An 18,361-nucleotide genomic window follows, 5' to 3' on the forward strand; every position below is an offset into this window, starting at 1 on the left:
CTTTAGAATGCCAATTCTTCTAACTTTAAGGTGTTAGAGGACCTTTAACAAAGAAATTAAAAAAATACAAGAAGTACAATCAAATTTACAAGCACGTGAATCTTATGGAGGGAGATCCAAGCCTCCAAATATTTAAGCATAAGAAGTGAAATGTATAGAAACTTGATGAAAATCTGAATAGAAAAGAATGATGAGAAAATAGAAAACTTATGTAAATATGGACTTTATCTCTTTAAAAGGGTAAAATGAAAACATGAAAACTTAGATTTTTTATTTTTTTTTGTTTGAGAGGTTTGGTATAGCAATATATGCTAAACTATTTATTCTCGGTGAGTTTGAGGACCTATTTATAAGTTTCTCAACCACACTAGCCATTTTTTGACCGGTTTCAAAAACCTACACAAAGTGTTGATCGATCAATAAAAAGATATGATCGATCAACCATGTATAACAACTATATTTTTTGTGTTCCCTAAGCTTATATTTATTTGGGCATCAATCAACGATTTTTCAACCTTTAAAAAAACTCATTGATCAATTAACACATTTCGCTTGATTGATCGTGCTTTTATAAAACTAAATATGCAGAATTGTGTATCATGTAACAAGGGATGATAGATCATGTTTTATAGCATCTTCCTGACAATATTTTGTATGGTCTATTATGCTTGAGTTAATGATAGACCATATTTGACTCGATGATCAATCATGTTCTATAAGTTATGCCAGACTACATTCTAGATGATTGATCATATCCTTGTAAGTTGATTGATCATGTCATATGCTAGTTTACTATTTCGATATTTAAATATGATATAAGTAATTCTAAGAGATTTACTAATATAAAACATTTATATGCATTTAATTAAAACATGATTTTGAAATATTTCTTGCCCTAAAGCTCCAGAACATAAATGTGCTTAAGAATGAAAGTTTACTTGGCAATCTACTTACATAGTTAGAGGTCTTGAGATTTTCTATTTGACTTTGACTTAGGTGGTCAAGTCTTCGGGCTTCTTTTTTGTGTAAGTTCTTCTCAATAACAATCTTCAATAAGTTTTTGCTTCGGGTCTTAACTTGGCAACTTGATTGATCATTTTTTTGTCTTGAGTTTTTGTCATGGACCTTTTGATATTTGTATTGAAAAGCAAATGTGTAAAATACACGGATAACATCGTTAATAGCGCACTTCAAGCTACTCATTTTGTCATCATCAAAATAGTGGAGACCAACATGATTTTACCATTTGTCTAATAACAATCAATAACATTGTGTTGGATTTCTAAAAACATAGTATCTTACTAGTGAGTCACATAGTTCTGGGTTTCTACTTAACACAAATAACTATTTCACTAATAGTCAACTTAAAAAAAATAATAATTCATGCTCACTATTTCTAGCATTGTTTCTGGAAGATTAATCAATTGCCCATTTTAAGATGGCTCTAAAGTAGTCGACTACATGGCCTAAAACAATCAACTATTTTTTCTGATAATTTTTCCAATGTTAAGCTCCAAGACATAAGCAATTGATTGCTTCATTTATAGTCAACTATTTTAAGACAGATACTCGATTACACTTTTAGAAATAACTGATTGCTAGAAATAGAGAACATGAGGATTTATGAAGTTGATAACAAATGTCTTGGAGCTCAACCTTGGACAAATAATCATCATAAGTAGTTGAATTTTCAAAAGCAATCGATTGCTAGAAATAGAGAGCATGGGTATTTTTTTCTAAGTCGACTACAATTGAAGCAATCAACTATGTTAACCAAAAATAAAGAACCATATCCCCATTGGTAACATACTATATTGTTAGCAACCCTAATATTTTATTATTGACCGCCATGAAACCATATTGTTAGCAAGTTAATTAAGTATCTAGGCTATAAGACATACGGAGACACGTAACCTTATGCAACATTGTCAAGTGAAATTTTTTATTGGTGGACAAATGACACCATGAGTATTGTGTTAAGCAGTAAACATATACTCCATTACCCTTTCTATACATATTATATTGCTAAATATCCTAATACTTTGTTATTGGTTGCCCCATGATATTATTCTCAACATGTTTCATTTTGGTCAATTTGATGGTCTTAGGCTATAAATCCGTGTGTTGTAACACACATAATAATGTGTTACATTGTAAAATGCAATTTTTTTATTGGTGATGACCGGCAACAAAGATGTATAGTTTGACATTGACATTATAATAAGTAACATACATGAAATATATTATAAAATGGTCAAATATTATGTTACAAAAACTTTTCTTGATTCAAATGACCATGGAAGGATCTGGGTCGATTTATTGTGTTTTTTTTTTTTTTGCCACTTTCGAATCGTGAATGGGTAGAGGACCGAAATGAGGGTATTTTCCTCAAAAGATTAACAAATGACAGTTCCAATAATAAAATAAATGAATGATAATATTGACATAAGTATATTGATACATAGTAAAATTTTCTTCTCTAAACTTACATTTCTTGGGCATAAGAGACAAAAGTTCCTAATAACGATTCTACTTAAACTAAAACCCATTTAATTCAACATGAAAGAAGAGCACATTTTGAAATTTTAAATTAGATTGTCGTGTCACCAATGTGCTCTGAAGTATGCCTTCATTCGTTATTTTTCAGCTTTCCTACACAGAAACTGCAAACATAGACATTTGATAATTTTACTCTTGAGTGTGAGCAGATTGGCTTCAATTTCAAAATTTTAATAAAAGTAATCAGCTCCACATTAAAGTTGTCGAGTACACAAGGAAGAAGAAGCTCATTGCACTTAAAATTTTAAGATCTAGCACTACCAGAATTTTACTGAGTCGAGCATATTGAACTGTATAGTTCGAACATAGATAGAACATTGGTTTTTCATAGTAGATATTCTAATTCTACAGGTGGGAGTAGAGTAGGAAACGGAAAACAAATCAGCAGAGATGTAACTGTGAATGATGAGTTGGTAAATCATGTCGTCGAGAAACAGAAGAGGGATAGCAGAGAGACCGATCACTGTTGCTTGAAACAGAAAACCCTAAACATATAAGCAAAGTTTAAAACAAAGCAGAAACATAGAACAAGCCTGGAAACAAGATGAAAAATGCAAAATATAGAGCAGAGACCGGTCGACTCTTTCTTACGAGCCGTCGGCCTCGTATTTTTTCCATTTTCCCTAATCAGTTCATTAACGTTTCTGAATATCTGTGATTCCATGCTCTCATGTAAGAACGATACCCATTACGTTTGGTAAAAAAACGAGGAAGTAACCTTATCGTTTGGCTCTACTTTGTTCTCCCCTCTTCTTACGACGGTTCGTCTTCGTCCTGCAAAAAAAATGAAGAAAGGGGTGGGAAAGTAAGCTTTTCCTCTCCGATATAGATCGAAATAAGCAACAAGGCTTTTGTATACATGGCCAAAAGAACGTAAGAAACGAGACAGAAAGAAAAAAAAAACTTCCGGTTTTGATGACCAGAACAAGGAAGAGAGTTCGGACCTGGTTTAAACGTAAGCTGACTGCCAATTCCCCTTCAATTGTTTGTAGGTGTATTAACTGGGTGGCAGAAAACAAAGCACAAAGGGGCTATCTCCGAAGGAAGATGATGCCGGCTGGCCGAGCGAAATTGATGGGGAGGACTCGTGTACGCCGGTATCATCTCTCCTGGGAGGAAACCTCTCGTGCTTTAGCCTCCAGAGGAGGAAGAAGAAGAAAGAAGAAGATCTTTCCATTGAATCGACCCCCTTCACCTCATGGTATATTTTATTTTGAGAAATGGGTGGCAGCCAGCAGCCTCGATTATGGAAGAGCTTTTGTCAAATCTCTTTTGGCATTTTTTGCGTCATGCCTCCTTCGTCAGCTCTGACAACTTGGGACTTTTGTTCTGTTTATTTACCATTTATACCCTTAAGGAAATGGATGAAGGCCAGACGAGATATCTGAAATGTTAAAATTAAAACTACATGAATGGCTCGGATGAACCACCATTCATGTAATTAACTTGAGAAAACAACCCATAATTGACAGAAAAAGGAGATCATAAACCCAAAATTGAAACCCTGAATCTGGATTAATTCAAGCACAAAACGGTTCAGAGAGAGAGAGAGAGAGAGAGAGAGAGAGAGAGAGAGAGAGAGACAGTTTGTGTACCTTGGGTAAAGGTCAAGCAGGGAGATTACAGGCTTAGAAGCTGCAGGGGTCGCAGGTAAAGGAGGCATAAGAGGTTACCTGCGCAGGAAGATGATACCGGCGGCCGCCGGCGAAGCTATTGATAGGGCCCTGCTCTTGCACCTACGCAGGAATCATCTCTCCTGCGAGGAAACCTTCGACGCTGGACCTGTTTCTTCAACCGGACTGGAGGAAGGCAGACGGCCCAAGCTTTATACTGATGTTTTTTGTCGTTTCTTTCTACAGTTCCGAAAGCTGGTGATGATGATGTGTAAGGTAATAAAGGATGCAGCTTCTCCCAATCCAAAGCTCTTCCGTTTTTTTTTTCTGAAAAAAGAACCAGTGTCGACCATATTTAACAAGATTCGTCTGTGGATGAAGGCTGCATGTTTCTGCGTCCGGGTCCCTTCATCAGTGGAGTGGCTTTGAACTGAACTGGCTCGCGAGTAGCTCGAGTTCGGCTCGGTACCTGCTCGGTTCGATTAGTTATCACTCAAGCTCGAGCTTGACCGAAGCCAGGTTCACCGAGCCAGCTCGAAGTGAGTTGGTATCGGGATCGGGATCGGGATCGGGAGTAGGGGGGGGGGGGGAGATTTTTCCTCCCCTCGTCACCATCAATCCCCTCCCGTTGGTTGTTGTTGTCGCCTCTATCGCTGTAGATAGTTGCTCCGCCTCTGTGGCCGTCCGTTCGATTTCTTCCTCTCCTCACCGTCGTCGTCGCAGCCGTCATCCTTGATGACAGGTCCTCCTCGGTGCCGTAATCTCCTTCCTTACGCGTTGTCTCAGCTAAAAACCAGAACCAGTAAGTTCAGGGGAGAAATTAGGAGAGAACTCCCTCGTGCGAAGATGATTTCGCACGTGCGAGATCATAAAGTGAAAAAAAAAAATTCCTTAAACTCTCATTCCTCTTAGCTCTTGAACAAATTAAAAATACATTTAATAGAAATAAGTTTCGATGAACTATTAGTATCTCATGTTTTTTGTAAATATTTTTTTAATTGCAAATTCTTATTAAAAAATCATATAATTTTCTAAGTAAGATTTTCCTACTAAGAGGGGGTAGAAAATTTTTGAATAAATATTTAACAGTTGATGCTGAAATACATTTAGCATAAAACAATTTTCATTACAATTTTGTGTTTGACATTTTATTTGATTAAAAATGTATCGATAAGTATAATAATATATATTAGATTGATTATTAATGTTTATTTATTTCCCTAGAAGAGGCAATAAGAGGTCCATTTAACTTTCCTAAGAAAAAATTAAAATATTTCTTATAATTTTCTAGTAAGTCTCTAATAGTAATAGGATTTTATTTAAAAGATTTATAGTTTTTATTTGGGTGATTGTAAATTGATAGTGATATTTCATTTAATTTTGTTATGTTTGATTATTGTGTGGAGTTTATTCATAATGTTATACAATGTATGGAGTGTTTAGACTATTTTATGGAGTATTTATGCAGGTATTATGTAAATAGATTATGCCTAATTTTAAGTAGAGGTCATGCCGAATTTTATATAGGTATTATATACATAGATTATGCTCAATTTTAAGTAGAGGTCATGCCCAATCATATACATGTATTATATATATATAGGTTATGCCCAATTTTATGTAGAGGTCATGTAAAATATATACATAATTTTATATACAAATTATTTTATATATATATATTTTTAAAAAGTTTTAAATGTATGTTAAAGCTCGAGCTTGGCTCGAAGCTCGGCTCAAACTTAGTTAAAATTTTTGGGCTAACTCGATAACAATTTTAGGCTCGAGACCAGGTTGAACTCGAAACTCGGCTCAAAATATTTAAATCAAACTCGGTTCAAACATAGACAGGTTCGGGCTCAATTCGACTCGATAGACCCCTAAGTCACCACAGTGACCTATGAATTATGATGACAGTCATCCTCGGAGATAAGATGGGAGCGAGGAAAGGAGACAAAAAAACGTAAAATTTTTAGGAAGGTAGAATGGAACAAGTATTAATAAGGGACGAAGATTAGTCTCATGGATTAGTGAAAATGACCGTCATTTTGGATCAACTTTAGGGGATGAGTAGTAATCATTCAGACCAAAGAAAATAAGATTTCAGTAATTTTTATTGGCTAGGAGACGATATAGGCAAGACTCCATGCCTATGCTTCGGTACACATCAAAGACTTTTGAAGAGGCCATGGCAACATTTTCTGAAAAAATAATTACCACGCCAGTGAAAGATTCTCATCTCTGTCAGTATCACTCCGTCTCTATATTCTACTTGGAAAAGGATGTGAAGAATACTCGGCTTCTCTCTTTTCATCTCTCCCCTTTCTTGTCGAGTAGAGTAATTTTTTTTACAGAATTGCAGCTGAATCCTCTTCATTCACAAGATGTTATTGAGCTAGCCTACCAAAGAATTACACAAGACATAAACCATGATCTTCCCCTGATAAAATAAATAAATAAATAAATAAGCAACCCAGTCGTCAGCCATTGAAACTGCCAGAGGATGAAGAAGTAGAGATCCTGACGATGCCGTTGTAGTCAGAAACACTGTCCTCTAAGCTCATCAAAAGGCTAGCAGTATCAAAGCTCAAACAAGGCTTGGAGATTGGGACATAAGGCAGTGCAGCCTCACCTCCCAGCATCTGCACCACATTCCTCATGCTTGGCCTCTGATTCGGGTCTGGATGTGAACAAATTAGTCCCACCAGAAGCACCCTTCTCATCTCCCCTTCCTCGTATTCGCCTGCAAGTCTCGAATCTGCCGCCTCTAACAGTCTCTCATCTCTGTACAAACTCCACACCCATTCAACCAGGTTGCCTCCATTGTTGGCATTGCTAGCCCCCACGTCCTTCTCTATGGGCCTTCTCCCACATACCACTTCGAGGATCACGGCGCCATAACTGAACACATCGGTTTTATCAGTAGCTCTCCCTGTGAGAAGATACTCCGGTGCAAGGTAGCCCATTGTCCCGGCTGCAATGGTCGCCTCTGGTGATTTGTCGTGCTCCACCTGCCGAGCCAACCCGAAGTCTCCCAATCGAGCATTGTAGCCTTCGTCGAGCATTATGTTGCTTGCTTTTACGTCTCTGTGGATTACCTGGTTCTCGCACTCTTGATGTAAATACGTAAGCGCTGAAGCGACGCCCGCGAGGATCTTGCGTCGGTGAGTCCATGGCAAGGGTGTTTTTGCTTCAAAAAGGGCCTTATCGAGGCTGCCATTGGGCATGTAGTCGTAAACAAGAAGGATTTCCCCTTTTTCATGGCACCACCCACGAAGCCGGACTAAATTCCTATGCCTTAGTGTTCCAATTATCGAAAGCTCTGATAGGAATTCATCCCTCCCCTGAGCTCCTCCATGGCTGCATCTTTTGACGGCAACAATGGCGCCTGTATCGGGGATTATACCTTTGTAGACTGTCCCAAAGGCTCCATGACCGATTATGCGAACAGGGTCGAATCCCCTTGTTGCAAATTTTAGCTCCTTGTAAGTGAACTCTCGTGGGCTACGGATTACCTCAGAAGGCAAAGACTCTGCATTTTTATCCGATTTGAGTTTTTTTGAGAAAACCCAGATGAAGACTCCGGCTAAAATCGCCAGAAAGAAGGTCCCTGCAGTTACAACACCCGCGACGGCTGCAGGGTCCTTTTTGCAGAGCTGGTTATGGCAAGATGAACGGCCAGTGTTTTGTGGATTAGGCGGAGCCGAAAGCGGAGCATAAGAAGGTGGCGTCTTTGAAGAGTCTCCAGCAGGGCTATAGTAAAATGTGGGCTGTGGAGGCGGCGGCGGTGGCGGCGGCGGTGCTGATTCTGACGGCGAAATCTCTGTTTTCTCCGACGAGAAGCTCCACCATTCAATGCTATGAGTTTCGGTACTCCCTTGCGTCGACCCCGAAAAACCCACAAACATATACTCATTGACATACTGATCAAGACTAAGATTAAAAGATAAAAGGGGACTAACCGGCCGGATATTGGCATACGAGACGAACAACCTGCACACCTGAGTCGCGCCGTCATAATCTATCCACGCATTCACTAAATTTCCGCTCTTGAGGTTCACATCGATGGAGTCCAAATCCGCCACTTGGGAAGAAACCAAACTGTTAAGGTCAAAACCGACGTGGTTCCCATTTATGTCTTTGAATTCCACATCCATCAGCGTGTCAAACTCCAGCGCAATCGTAACCGCAGTAGCATCCGTAGAGTTCACCAGACCCAGGTAGCCTCCAGCGTCTCCAATGGATTGGTCATCGGAAGTAACGATGAAGGCCAGTCCGCCGCCGATTGAAGAGGGGTTGAGATTCGAAATGGAAAAGGAGAAGAAGGTGGAGAAAGAGATGGGGACTTTGGAGTGAAGGAATTTGATGGGTTTGGCGTAGAGAGCTCTTCCGGCGCCAGAATTCGGCACCGAGAGGTCTCGAGTCAGCCGTATTGTGCTGTTTTTGAGGTGGGCGTCGCCAAGGAGTTTCAAGCTACCCAACGTCAGTGTCCCGAAATCGAACTCCGTCCCATGGGCATGACCGGAGGCACGGAGGAAGAGAAATATAAGGAACCAGAGACCAGAAAGCTTCCACATTTGCTAAAAATTCCGGCGACCCATCTGAAAAACCCCCACCACAGGCACGGAACTCAGAGACAAATAAGGGGAGTACTGAAAAGCCAATGTAGTCTCGCAGAAAGGGACTCTCTCACAGAGCATGCGAGTTGTATATTCCTAATACAGAAAGAGAAAAAAAAAAATGAGAGACGAGGAAGAAGATAGTCGAGAGCTTTAATAGCAGCGGTAAAATTCAAGAAAGAGAGACTACCACAGAGATTGAAAATCGGGAGGAGATGAGAATGGGAGAAAGGGGAAGGAGGAAGAGAGAAAGCGAGAAGAAGCGAAGGAATCCAAAGGAGAAATACTGACGACAGGTGGCTGAGTGCGTCGAAAAGATGTCATGCCCAACGGTAAACTTGGAATGATATCTATGACATACTTTTCCTCTACTTTCTATTAAATTCCCCATTCACTTTCCAAACTCTCCCTTCCCCTCAGACCACCCTAAGACGCCACCGTCTGCTATTAGTAAATTTGATCTACTTTATATAAATATTATTTTTTACATAATCCGTCTGACATGCAGCTCATGTTAATATCCTGGCACCGGACTGAATAAAACTCGAACCATGTGGGTGGCGTCACCGTACCTAGACTTAGCCACCATTCAATAGTATCTCCGCGATCAAGACTTGTTGGCACCATCGGAGGCTTGGAAAATACGCGGAGTGCGTGTTACGCATCCCCCCACCCTTTACCTTTCTGCTGACGTGGCAGTGAGCAAATGGTGATCAGAAGGACGTATCATGAAAAACGTGGGCCCTGGTCACGTTTGTAACCGATCGGAGAGGAATGATGAAAGTGGGTCCGAGGGTGTTCAGTTACAACTGCCCTTGCTTACATGCAAAAGGGCAATTGAGATAGTAATAAGCTCAATCAGCCACTGTCTCCCCCACGTTACAAAATAATATGAGGTAAATTAGACTTAAAGAAACATCATACCACTATGACCTGCACATCATTGCTTTCACTTTAAATCACATACAAATTTTGAGATGCCAATCTAATGCTGCTTATTAAGTGCCCAAATGATGTTCTTCATGCAATGTTCACTCTGCGTCGAGCTAAGACAAGTTCGAACCTGTATATATTCGAGTTTGATTTTAATTGTGATGAACTTAGTATCATTGAACTGCAAGCTATCATAGAGGAGTCTACGACTTTGCAATGGATCATATTAATATATAATAACTAGTTTAATAGACATAAAAGAAATTACAAATACTTTCATCGATAGTATTTATTTCATTGGCAAACAACAACATTAGATGTTGAGGAACCCAACAGGGTTGAACTATCGATGGTTTTTTAGGTTTGAGGTAAATAAGAACAATTATCAACTAAAGAGAGAACTGACGAGAACAATTAGAGTAATCGGCTCACTAGTTAACAATCTGAACTTGAAAAATCTCGAGTTTAGCTTGTTATACTTATTTTTAACGAGCCGTCCCATTTGCAAGTGTCTCTTATAGGCTTTTACTACCCATAAGCCAATAAGAGCTGATCAATTCCAAACTGGATTTCCATTTCCACTCTCTTCTCTCCTCTTTCTTTCCGTCGTTCCAAGATCCGTCCTTCTCTCTGCATTGGCATTTGCTTCAGACGCAAGACACGATGTTAAGGTTTCCTGGAAAAAAAAGCAACCCCCATCACTCTCCCTCTTTTCTCTTGTCAACACGAATTTGGGTTCTGATAATTGAACGACTTTGACAGGAATGTGACACCAACCGAGTGCGTTTTTTTTTTTTTTTCATTACTTTGTCTTTGCTTTTCAGACGGATCAACCTCCTTTCACTGGCTACTAAGGGTCAGTTTTCTTACTTTTTCTACTCTAAAATCTACAGTGAAGGCACCGGTGGAAGAGATCATTTTCATTACCTGTCTCGAGCCTCAAATGCTTTACTTCTATTTCATGGCAAAACTGAAAAAAAAAAAAAAAAACAGTATATTGTCTGTCACCGAAAGTTAAGCAATGACGGCCACTAATCCTGTTCAATTACGCAAGATAAGACATTCATGTACCGGGGAATTTGCGGCAGTAGGGATGTGACATTTTTTCTCTTCTTATATGTGTATGGGTTGAAGTATTATTGATCCAATATTAAAAACCATTTAGCATGAAACATGCCTGAACGACTATCTTAGCAAGAATAGCCATTGATCGGACGGTTGAGATAGGCGTTGATTATGATCAGATGGCTAAGATGGCGTTTTGCATGTTTCGCATCAAATGGATTTTTCCACTTTCAAACCATGAATAGTTAGATGACTGAAATGAGGCCTATCTTTGTCAGAAGATTAATGGATGATAATTTCCAAAACCGAAATTGTCAAAAGCCCTTGTTGATGTAAATAATCTCTCTAATTTGAAAATATAGATGTACAATACAAACCAATAAATGTAACTTTGTAATTGTTATTTTCAGGATTCTATGGTGTTAATGTCTTCGAGTTAAAGTAGTGAAAGAAGGAAGGATGAAGGAGAAGAAGAGAAAATGAGAAGGAGAGAAGAGAAGCCGAAGATTGGGATAAAAAAAGAGAGGAGAGAAAACGTTGAGAAGAGAGGATGATTAGGGTTGTGAGCATTGAATGCCTAATCCTCCCTCTTAAACTTTATTTATATGTGCAAATTGTAGTAATTATATCAATACCCTTTATCCTAATTAGTGGGAACAAAAGACACAAAATCGTAGACTTATTATATCAATGCCACCTATTCTTACACATATCTTCTAACACTCCCCCTCAAGCTGGTGGTGAGAAAACATCGTAGATTCCATACAACGGAGAGAACCTTTGAGTTAACTAGTTTTGTGAGTAGATAAACTACTTGCCTTTGAGATGTGACATGTTTGAGCCATATAGTACCTACTTGCACTTTCTCTCTAACAAAGTGACAGACAACTTCAATGTGCTTTGTTCTTTTATAAAAAATTGGATTGGAGGCAATGTAAATTGCAACTTGATTATCACAATAGAGTTCCATATAACTACTTTTATTAAATCCCAACTCTGCCAGGTAGGATTTAATCTATAGAAGCCCACTTATTGCATGTGTCATGGCCCTATATTCTGCCTCGACACTAGATCGTTGATTATGCTATGATGCCAACAATAGATCTGATTTTGACTGAAACTCCGATTTTGACAATTGATGGACTATTTTACAAAACCTCTATGCTTTAACTCATCGGGTGAAATGACTTTGACCATTAGTAGAGATCTTGATCTTTGACTTGTACCATTGACCAACTGATAATCAAATCCTTTCACTCTTAACTATTGATCAATGTAGATGATCTAGACCGTCCATCAAGGTTTTAATTTTTATGATTAATTTTTATGCCTATAATAATAATAGCAAGAAACTAGTAAATATAATTTTTTTAGGAGAGAAATGGTGAAAACTTTGCGTTTAGACTATAACTTTTGTTGTTGTTGTTGTTGTTGTTATTATTATTGCTGTTGTTTTTGTATTTCTATCGATTTTAAGGGTTATTATCCCATAAAAGTTGAAGGGAAATAGGAAATTGAGTGCATCAGAAGAAAACAATGAGAAATTAAACCGAGAATGTATAAACACAAGAAAATTGATCGAAGAGAATATCTTTTCTAATAGAAAAATTTTCAATAAAGTTAATCTAGGATTAACAAACACAACAAATTACATGGTAGATGTTTGAAAGTGACTAAAAAGTAGTCGACTTTTCCTCTTAAGTAGGTGTGATCTTAGTGGAAATAATCCTACCTAGAAGGGTCCAGTTGATTAAGAAATGACTTCGACCTCATCTAGTCAATTTTTTAGATGAAATTTAACCCAACTTTATATTGGTACTAGAGGAGATCATCTACCTTATTAACCTTAGTTTTTAAACCCATTCTCTAGACATAAAAGGGGAGTGAGTGTTATTAGGAATAGACCCACATAAATAAGTTTTAAAAAATCCTACTAACTCTTCCACTAATGTACCATTAGTCTTCCAAATATCATTTAAGCACCAATCACACTTCTTCCTCCTTTCATTGTAATCCGCTTTCTATGATATCCCTGCAGGTTGTTGTGTTTCAGTGTTTCTTAAGCAGCATCTCAGCATTGAGAGGAAATTAGATTTAATTATTCGTCTGAGACAGACAAATGGAATTGAATGATCGTAAACACTTGGAGATGGAAGGGGAAAATATGGAGGAGAGAGAGAGAGAGAGAGAGAGAGAGCTGCATTTAAGGCCGTCGTGAGTGAATAGAGAGGACCAACATTGTTGAAGCTGGAGCTTTCTGATGGGGAGTGAAGGTTCTAAATTTTGACAACGGAAATAGTTAAAGAATTTGTTGAAACTTTTGAGTTCTGAACGCAGTTGACAATGCGTACGATGGCAGTTTAAATTAAAGAATTTGATCCCGCGCATTGTTGAATTGTTTTCACGACTTGGACAAACCATTTGTCTTACAATCTTTAAAAATCTATAAAAGAAAGCGTAGAAAGGCGAAACAACCCAAATCGAATTGAAAACGTTGGAGCAAAAAGGAAGCTTTTTTGACTAAAGAGGTGGTGTTTATGAGCATGAACAGGTAGGTAAATACCCTCCAAATAAACGGTTTCTGGCAATCGATCGAAATACATTTTGTTCAGATGTCTTACTGCCCCTTCAGACTTGTTTCAAAGCTTTAACCAGCAGCTTCTTAATGAGAACAGCGGCATCTACCACCAGCTGTTCAACTAATTCTAGGTATAAGACAATTAAAATCCCACCAGGAAGTCGCTTTTCTGATTAAACAAGAGAATGGGTGTCTCTTAAAAAAACTCTTTTATGATAACAAAATGAAACATGGAGAAGGCCAGAGTTTTTTTTTTCCGTAAAATCGGCGTAAATCAGAGATGGGGGAGGGTTCGGCCGAAGGTATGCATCGATGGTAAAATACGGGCATCCTTAAACGCGTTGGGACCCATTTTGTGTCATTTACGATCGGATTCCGACCTGATAATGCTCTGTTGGGTATCAGGTAGCTTCTTTTTCCGGCATTCACAGCTGCCCTGCCACCGTCCATTTCTAAACTATTCAGATTTCTGTCTTTCTGAAGACTTCATTTTTCACGTTTCACAGTCAATTCTTATTATTTTGAAGAAACAACAAGCTTCTCTTTACTCCTTTGTTTGATTTTTTTCCAGAGTCTCCATCTGTCCTCTCTCCCGCCGCCGCAAACGAGCTGAGATGAACTGTTGAGATTAGGGGCTCGCGGATTCTGAATCACGACTTCTCAAGTGCGTTATTTATGAAGTGACGAAAGCCGAGGTGATTAATTGGATGATTTGGACTCTGGAAACGCCCGCAGAGGACTGGGGACTACTTCCTCGAAGTTGACGATTCGCGACTCCGTGGCAGATAAATTTTCCAATTTCCAGTGTGTTGACCGGAAAAAGGAAACTACCTCGTATATGCCGTGCTCCTCTGTTACGTGAGAGGCCCATCAGAGATCTTTAAGTCATTTAGTGTTCACTCTGTTAGGACTTTTGTGGTTCTCTTATGTGCATCTTACATATAAGTCAAGTCTGCGGACCAGAGGGTCTTCGGCTCATCACAAAACTCCAAAATATAAAAGAGCCCGAGAGGGTGTTTTATCGTAACTGAGTTTGCCTTCCGCCCGGCCGCCGCTGACGAATTCTTGCTTCCCGTGTCCCTCGTTAATTCTGAGACCATAAAATTTGACCACTTTAGCTTTCATAATCTTTCAATAAAATCACGTTCTTCCTTTTCAGTTTCTGGATTTCTGCCTTCCCCTTCCACGAACCCAGTCCCCTTACGTTCCCGCATTTGTCTATTACCAAATAAAAGTCCTCTCAAGCCAGTCAGCCACGCGTTCCCCTCCTTCTTCCCCCACGCCCTCGTCCCCGATGAAGGTTCCCCACGCCGCACCACCAAGACCCAGATGACCTCCCCCGCCCCCCTCGTCCTCTTCCTTGCCGTGGCCGTCGTTTTCTCCTTCCTCGCCGTCGGCGATGGCCTCGGCTCCGGTTCCACTCTAGCCGTCGTCTCTGGCACCGGCGTCGTCTGCGGCATCCTTGCCGGGAAAGCTCCTCAGTCTGTCTCGTGCGTGCGAGGAGGGGTTATCTCCCCCCTCGCGCCTAACATGTCATTTGAGTCCATTGCTGGAGGACGGAACTCGATGTGTGGGCTGGTGTCTGGTGGAGTTTTACTCGTTTGTTGGGACTCCATTTTTCGATGGAAACTGATCTATGATGGCCCTGCGCCCCTGACGAGCCTCAGTGTCGGAGATGATCAGGTCTGCGCGGTGGAGAACGCGACGGGGATTCTGAAGTGTTGGAGAGGGGGAGAGGCGTTTCGGCGGGTTGACCCTCTCGTGCTCAGGTCCGTTACGAGTGGGAGGTTGTTTTCTTGCGGAATTTTGGCAAATGACAGTCGGGTTGCTTGCTGGGGAAGTAGCCAGATTGCCGCGCAGCTGCAGGCAGACTTTGGGAACTTTTCTATGTCCACTCTTGTCGCTGGGGATTCTCATGTTTGCGGTGTTGATGTTTCTGGGTCTTTGATTTGTAAAGGTAATAATACTTCTGGGCAGCTGAATTCGCCTTCAGGTGAGTTTTCAAGTTTGGCGTTGGAGACAAATCGGAGCTGTGCTACTCGAACAAATGGTACACTGGTTTGCTGGGGAGGAGGGGGAAGCACGAGCGATCCCACGAATGATACCCAATTGGAAACCATTGTTTCTGGGTTTGATTCTACTTGCGGATTATCCAGAGTCAATTTGTCTTCAATTTTGTGTTGGGGGTCGAATTTTTCGAGCTCGATAGTGGTTATTTCGGCAGGGAAGATCATTCCAGGCCCTTGTACGCAAGCTTCTTGTGGCAGCTGTGAAGTGTATCCTGATTCGGAGAATCTCTGTTCGGGCTCCGGTCGGATTTGTAGGTGTGAAGCCAGTTCAATACCTGCCCCACCGCCGGCATTAGAGCCGTCGCCCCCACCTCCACCGTTGTCACCCCCAACGTCATCACGTTCGAGAAACCGGTTAAACAGGGGTCTTCTGGCTTTCGCCATTATCGGGTCAGTTGGAGCTCTTTCAGGTATTGGGACCATCATTTACTGCATTTGGACAGGAATTTGCTGTGGACAAAAGAAAATTCACAACTCCGTTCAACCTACCATCACACCTGCTGCGGCAGCTCTGCCGCGGTCAAACTCTTTCAGCCCAATATCGAGATCAATCACCATTAGGCGCCAGAGTTCCCGAGCGATGAGACGGCAAAGGAGTGGAACCTCATCAAAGCACACTGATAGAGCTGAAGAGTTCACATTAGCAGAGTTAGCTGTAGCAACAAACAATTTCTCTCTCGAGAACAAGATTGGGGCTGGAAGCTTTGGGACGGTCTACAAAGGGAAGCTAGCCGATGGGCGGGAAGTTGCTATTAAGAGAGGTGAGACAGGCACGAAGATGAAGAAGTTCCAAGAAAAGGAATACGCATTTCAATCAGAGTTGTCATTTCTTTCTCGACTCCATCACAAACACCTCGTGGGACTGGTTGGGTTCTGCGAGGAGAACGATGAGAGGCTTCTTGTTTATGAATACATGAAGAATGGAGCTCTCTATGATCATTTGCATCGTAAGACCAACTCTGAGAGTGGGCAAACCAGTTTATTAAATTCGTGGAAGATGAGAATCAAGATAGTACTGGATGCTGCCAGAGGGATTGAATACCTCCACAGCTATGCTGTTCCTCCAATAATCCATAGGGATATCAAGTCTTCAAACATCCTGCTTGATGCAAATTGGACTGCCAGAGTTTCAGATTTTGGGCTCTCCTTGATGGGGCCAGAGTCCGACGAGCATTTGTCGATGAAGGCAGCCGGCACAGTAGGATACATGGATCCGGAGTACTACGGTCTCCACCACTTGACTACCAAGAGCGATGTGTATGGGCTAGGAGTGGTGCTATTGGAGGTCTTAACAGGCCGGAGAGCAATCTTCAAGGAGGAGGGTGAGGCAGGGCCAATAAGCGTGGTGGATTATGTAGTGCCAAGGATTGTAGCAGGGGAACTAACAGCAGTGTTGGACCCAAGAGTGAAGCTGCCGGAGCTGAACGAGTCGGAGGCGGTGGAGCTTGTGGCTTACACAGCAATGCATTGTGTTAATTTGGAAGGGAAAGACAGACCCACCATGGGGGATGTAGTGGCCAACCTTGAGAGAGCACTTACACTGTGTGAAGACAGCCATGGAAGCATCTCCAGCTCCAAATTCTCTCTTGCCTCCGATTAACCGAGTCATAACGAGAAAAATAATGATTCAGAGCTCTCTTGCTAACTGTAAATGCAGTGATTTTTGGGCCATGCAAAGTCGGGTGATTGGATCTGCTAACATAGATTAGGAAAGTTAGTGACTAACACTGAACAGTGAACACTTCTTTTGTTCTTCTCATTGCATCTTTCATTACATTTTGTGAGTGTAATTTAATGTTTGGGTGATTGTGGCCCTTGATTTTAGTAAACACTAACAAAGCATTGTGATTGATACAACAGAGGATTTTTTATTTTTTTTGTTTTCAAATTCATCTTCCATTGCAAAATGTCTCGACTTAATGTTTTCTTTATTCACAATTGTTATGCTCCAGTGCTTCTTGATACTTTCATTTGCTTTGTCAATGGTGAAATCAACTTTTTGTTGTTGGGTTTGGTTAGATCTGGTGAAGACTTTCTGCTTCCTGAACTTTAATCGCACAAAAAACTAGCACAGGAGTGTAATCCTATCAAACTACGACCTACCCAACAGAGAAGAACATGAAAGGAAAAGGCTAAAAAGAAAAAATTGCACCTTCCCCTACAGACCTTAACCCTTCGTACCCAGAAGCGATTGGAGGAACTTCTTTGTAAGTACGTGTCGCCCATATCCTTTCCAGGCGACCCAGTAAAGCTCCGGCATTGATACTACATCTCATGTGCGTTGCTTTCACTTCAAACGAAACAGTAAACAGGGGCTAGGCTGTCATCTTTTTGTGCCATACTCCTGTCGTCCTTCAATGGCAATCCTTACCCAAGACTGCCTGGCCTCTGTCTCTCAAAGCTCAGGTCCTATACGAGATGGGTCCCCTTTCCTCCAATGGTCGGAAATGCCGAATGGCAGTGGAAGGTGAGGTGCGGCCACAAGTGACCGACCTCCCATCTCTGGTTCCGTATCGGACGCCGGTGCCTTCTCTTTATCTCTTCCTTGTCTCTTTCATCGGGAACTAGGAAGCAGTGATCGTGTTCCATCCTGGTACTGAATGACTAGGCCCTTTCCTTTCTTCCATTTTTCCTTTCCAGTCCATTCAAAGTATGCAAGGGTTGTTCGCCATCATTATTGCAAAAGCGTTTCATATCTTCTTTCTCATTACCTTCCAGGAGTGTTATTGTTCAGAGGCAGCACGTGAACGGAAAACATTAAATTGAATATCCTCGATGGAATTCTTTCTGCTGTAAACCATGTTTTATAAATGAAAAAGGATATAAAAGTGTGTACGAATGTTATTAATCTATTCCTCTGACGCGACTTCCGCTCTCTGAGATTTCAGGAATCCAGTTAACAACAGCAGAGAACATGGACAAGCTCGT

General features: G+C 40.7%; 2 protein-coding genes across 2 annotated transcripts; one reads left to right on the forward strand and one right to left on the reverse strand.

Moving 5' to 3' along the window:
* Positions 1-6,325: 6,325 nt before the first annotated feature.
* On the reverse strand, positions 6,326-9,087 carry LOC137935988 (L-type lectin-domain containing receptor kinase VIII.1-like). Its single transcript, XM_068780460.1, has 2 exons — positions 8,979-9,087; positions 6,326-8,884 (listed from the first exon to the last, which is right to left on the reverse strand). The coding sequence occupies exon 2, from the start codon at positions 8,744-8,746 to the stop codon at positions 6,650-6,652; it is 2,097 nt and encodes a 698-aa protein (XP_068636561.1). The 5' UTR covers positions 8,747-8,884; positions 8,979-9,087; the 3' UTR covers positions 6,326-6,649.
* Positions 9,088-14,380: 5,293 nt separating this feature from the next.
* LOC137942426 (putative serine/threonine-protein kinase-like protein CCR3) lies at positions 14,381-17,276 on the forward strand. The gene has a single exon (XM_068788063.1). It carries the CDS (start codon positions 14,694-14,696, stop codon positions 17,031-17,033), a length of 2,340 nt encoding a protein of 779 aa, XP_068644164.1. The 5' UTR covers positions 14,381-14,693; the 3' UTR covers positions 17,034-17,276.
* The last annotated feature ends 1,085 nt before the right edge of the window (positions 17,277-18,361 follow it).

Source organism: Aristolochia californica, unplaced genomic scaffold (genome assembly GCF_029961685.1).
Source record: "Aristolochia californica isolate CCGP_79_NKW_82.1479 unplaced genomic scaffold, dmAriCali1.0.hap1 SCAF_10, whole genome shotgun sequence".
Classification (NCBI taxonomy): Eukaryota; Viridiplantae; Streptophyta; class Magnoliopsida; order Piperales; family Aristolochiaceae; genus Aristolochia; species Aristolochia californica.

Bases quoted from the DNA above. Each gene is read 5' to 3' on its own strand.
- LOC137935988 (XM_068780460.1), bottom strand. From the start codon at position 8,746: ATGTGGAAGCTTTCTGGTCTCTGGTTCCTTATATTTCTCTTCCTCCGT.
- LOC137942426 (XM_068788063.1), top strand. From the start codon at position 14,694: ATGACCTCCCCCGCCCCCCTCGTCCTCTTCCTTGCCGTGGCCGTCGTT.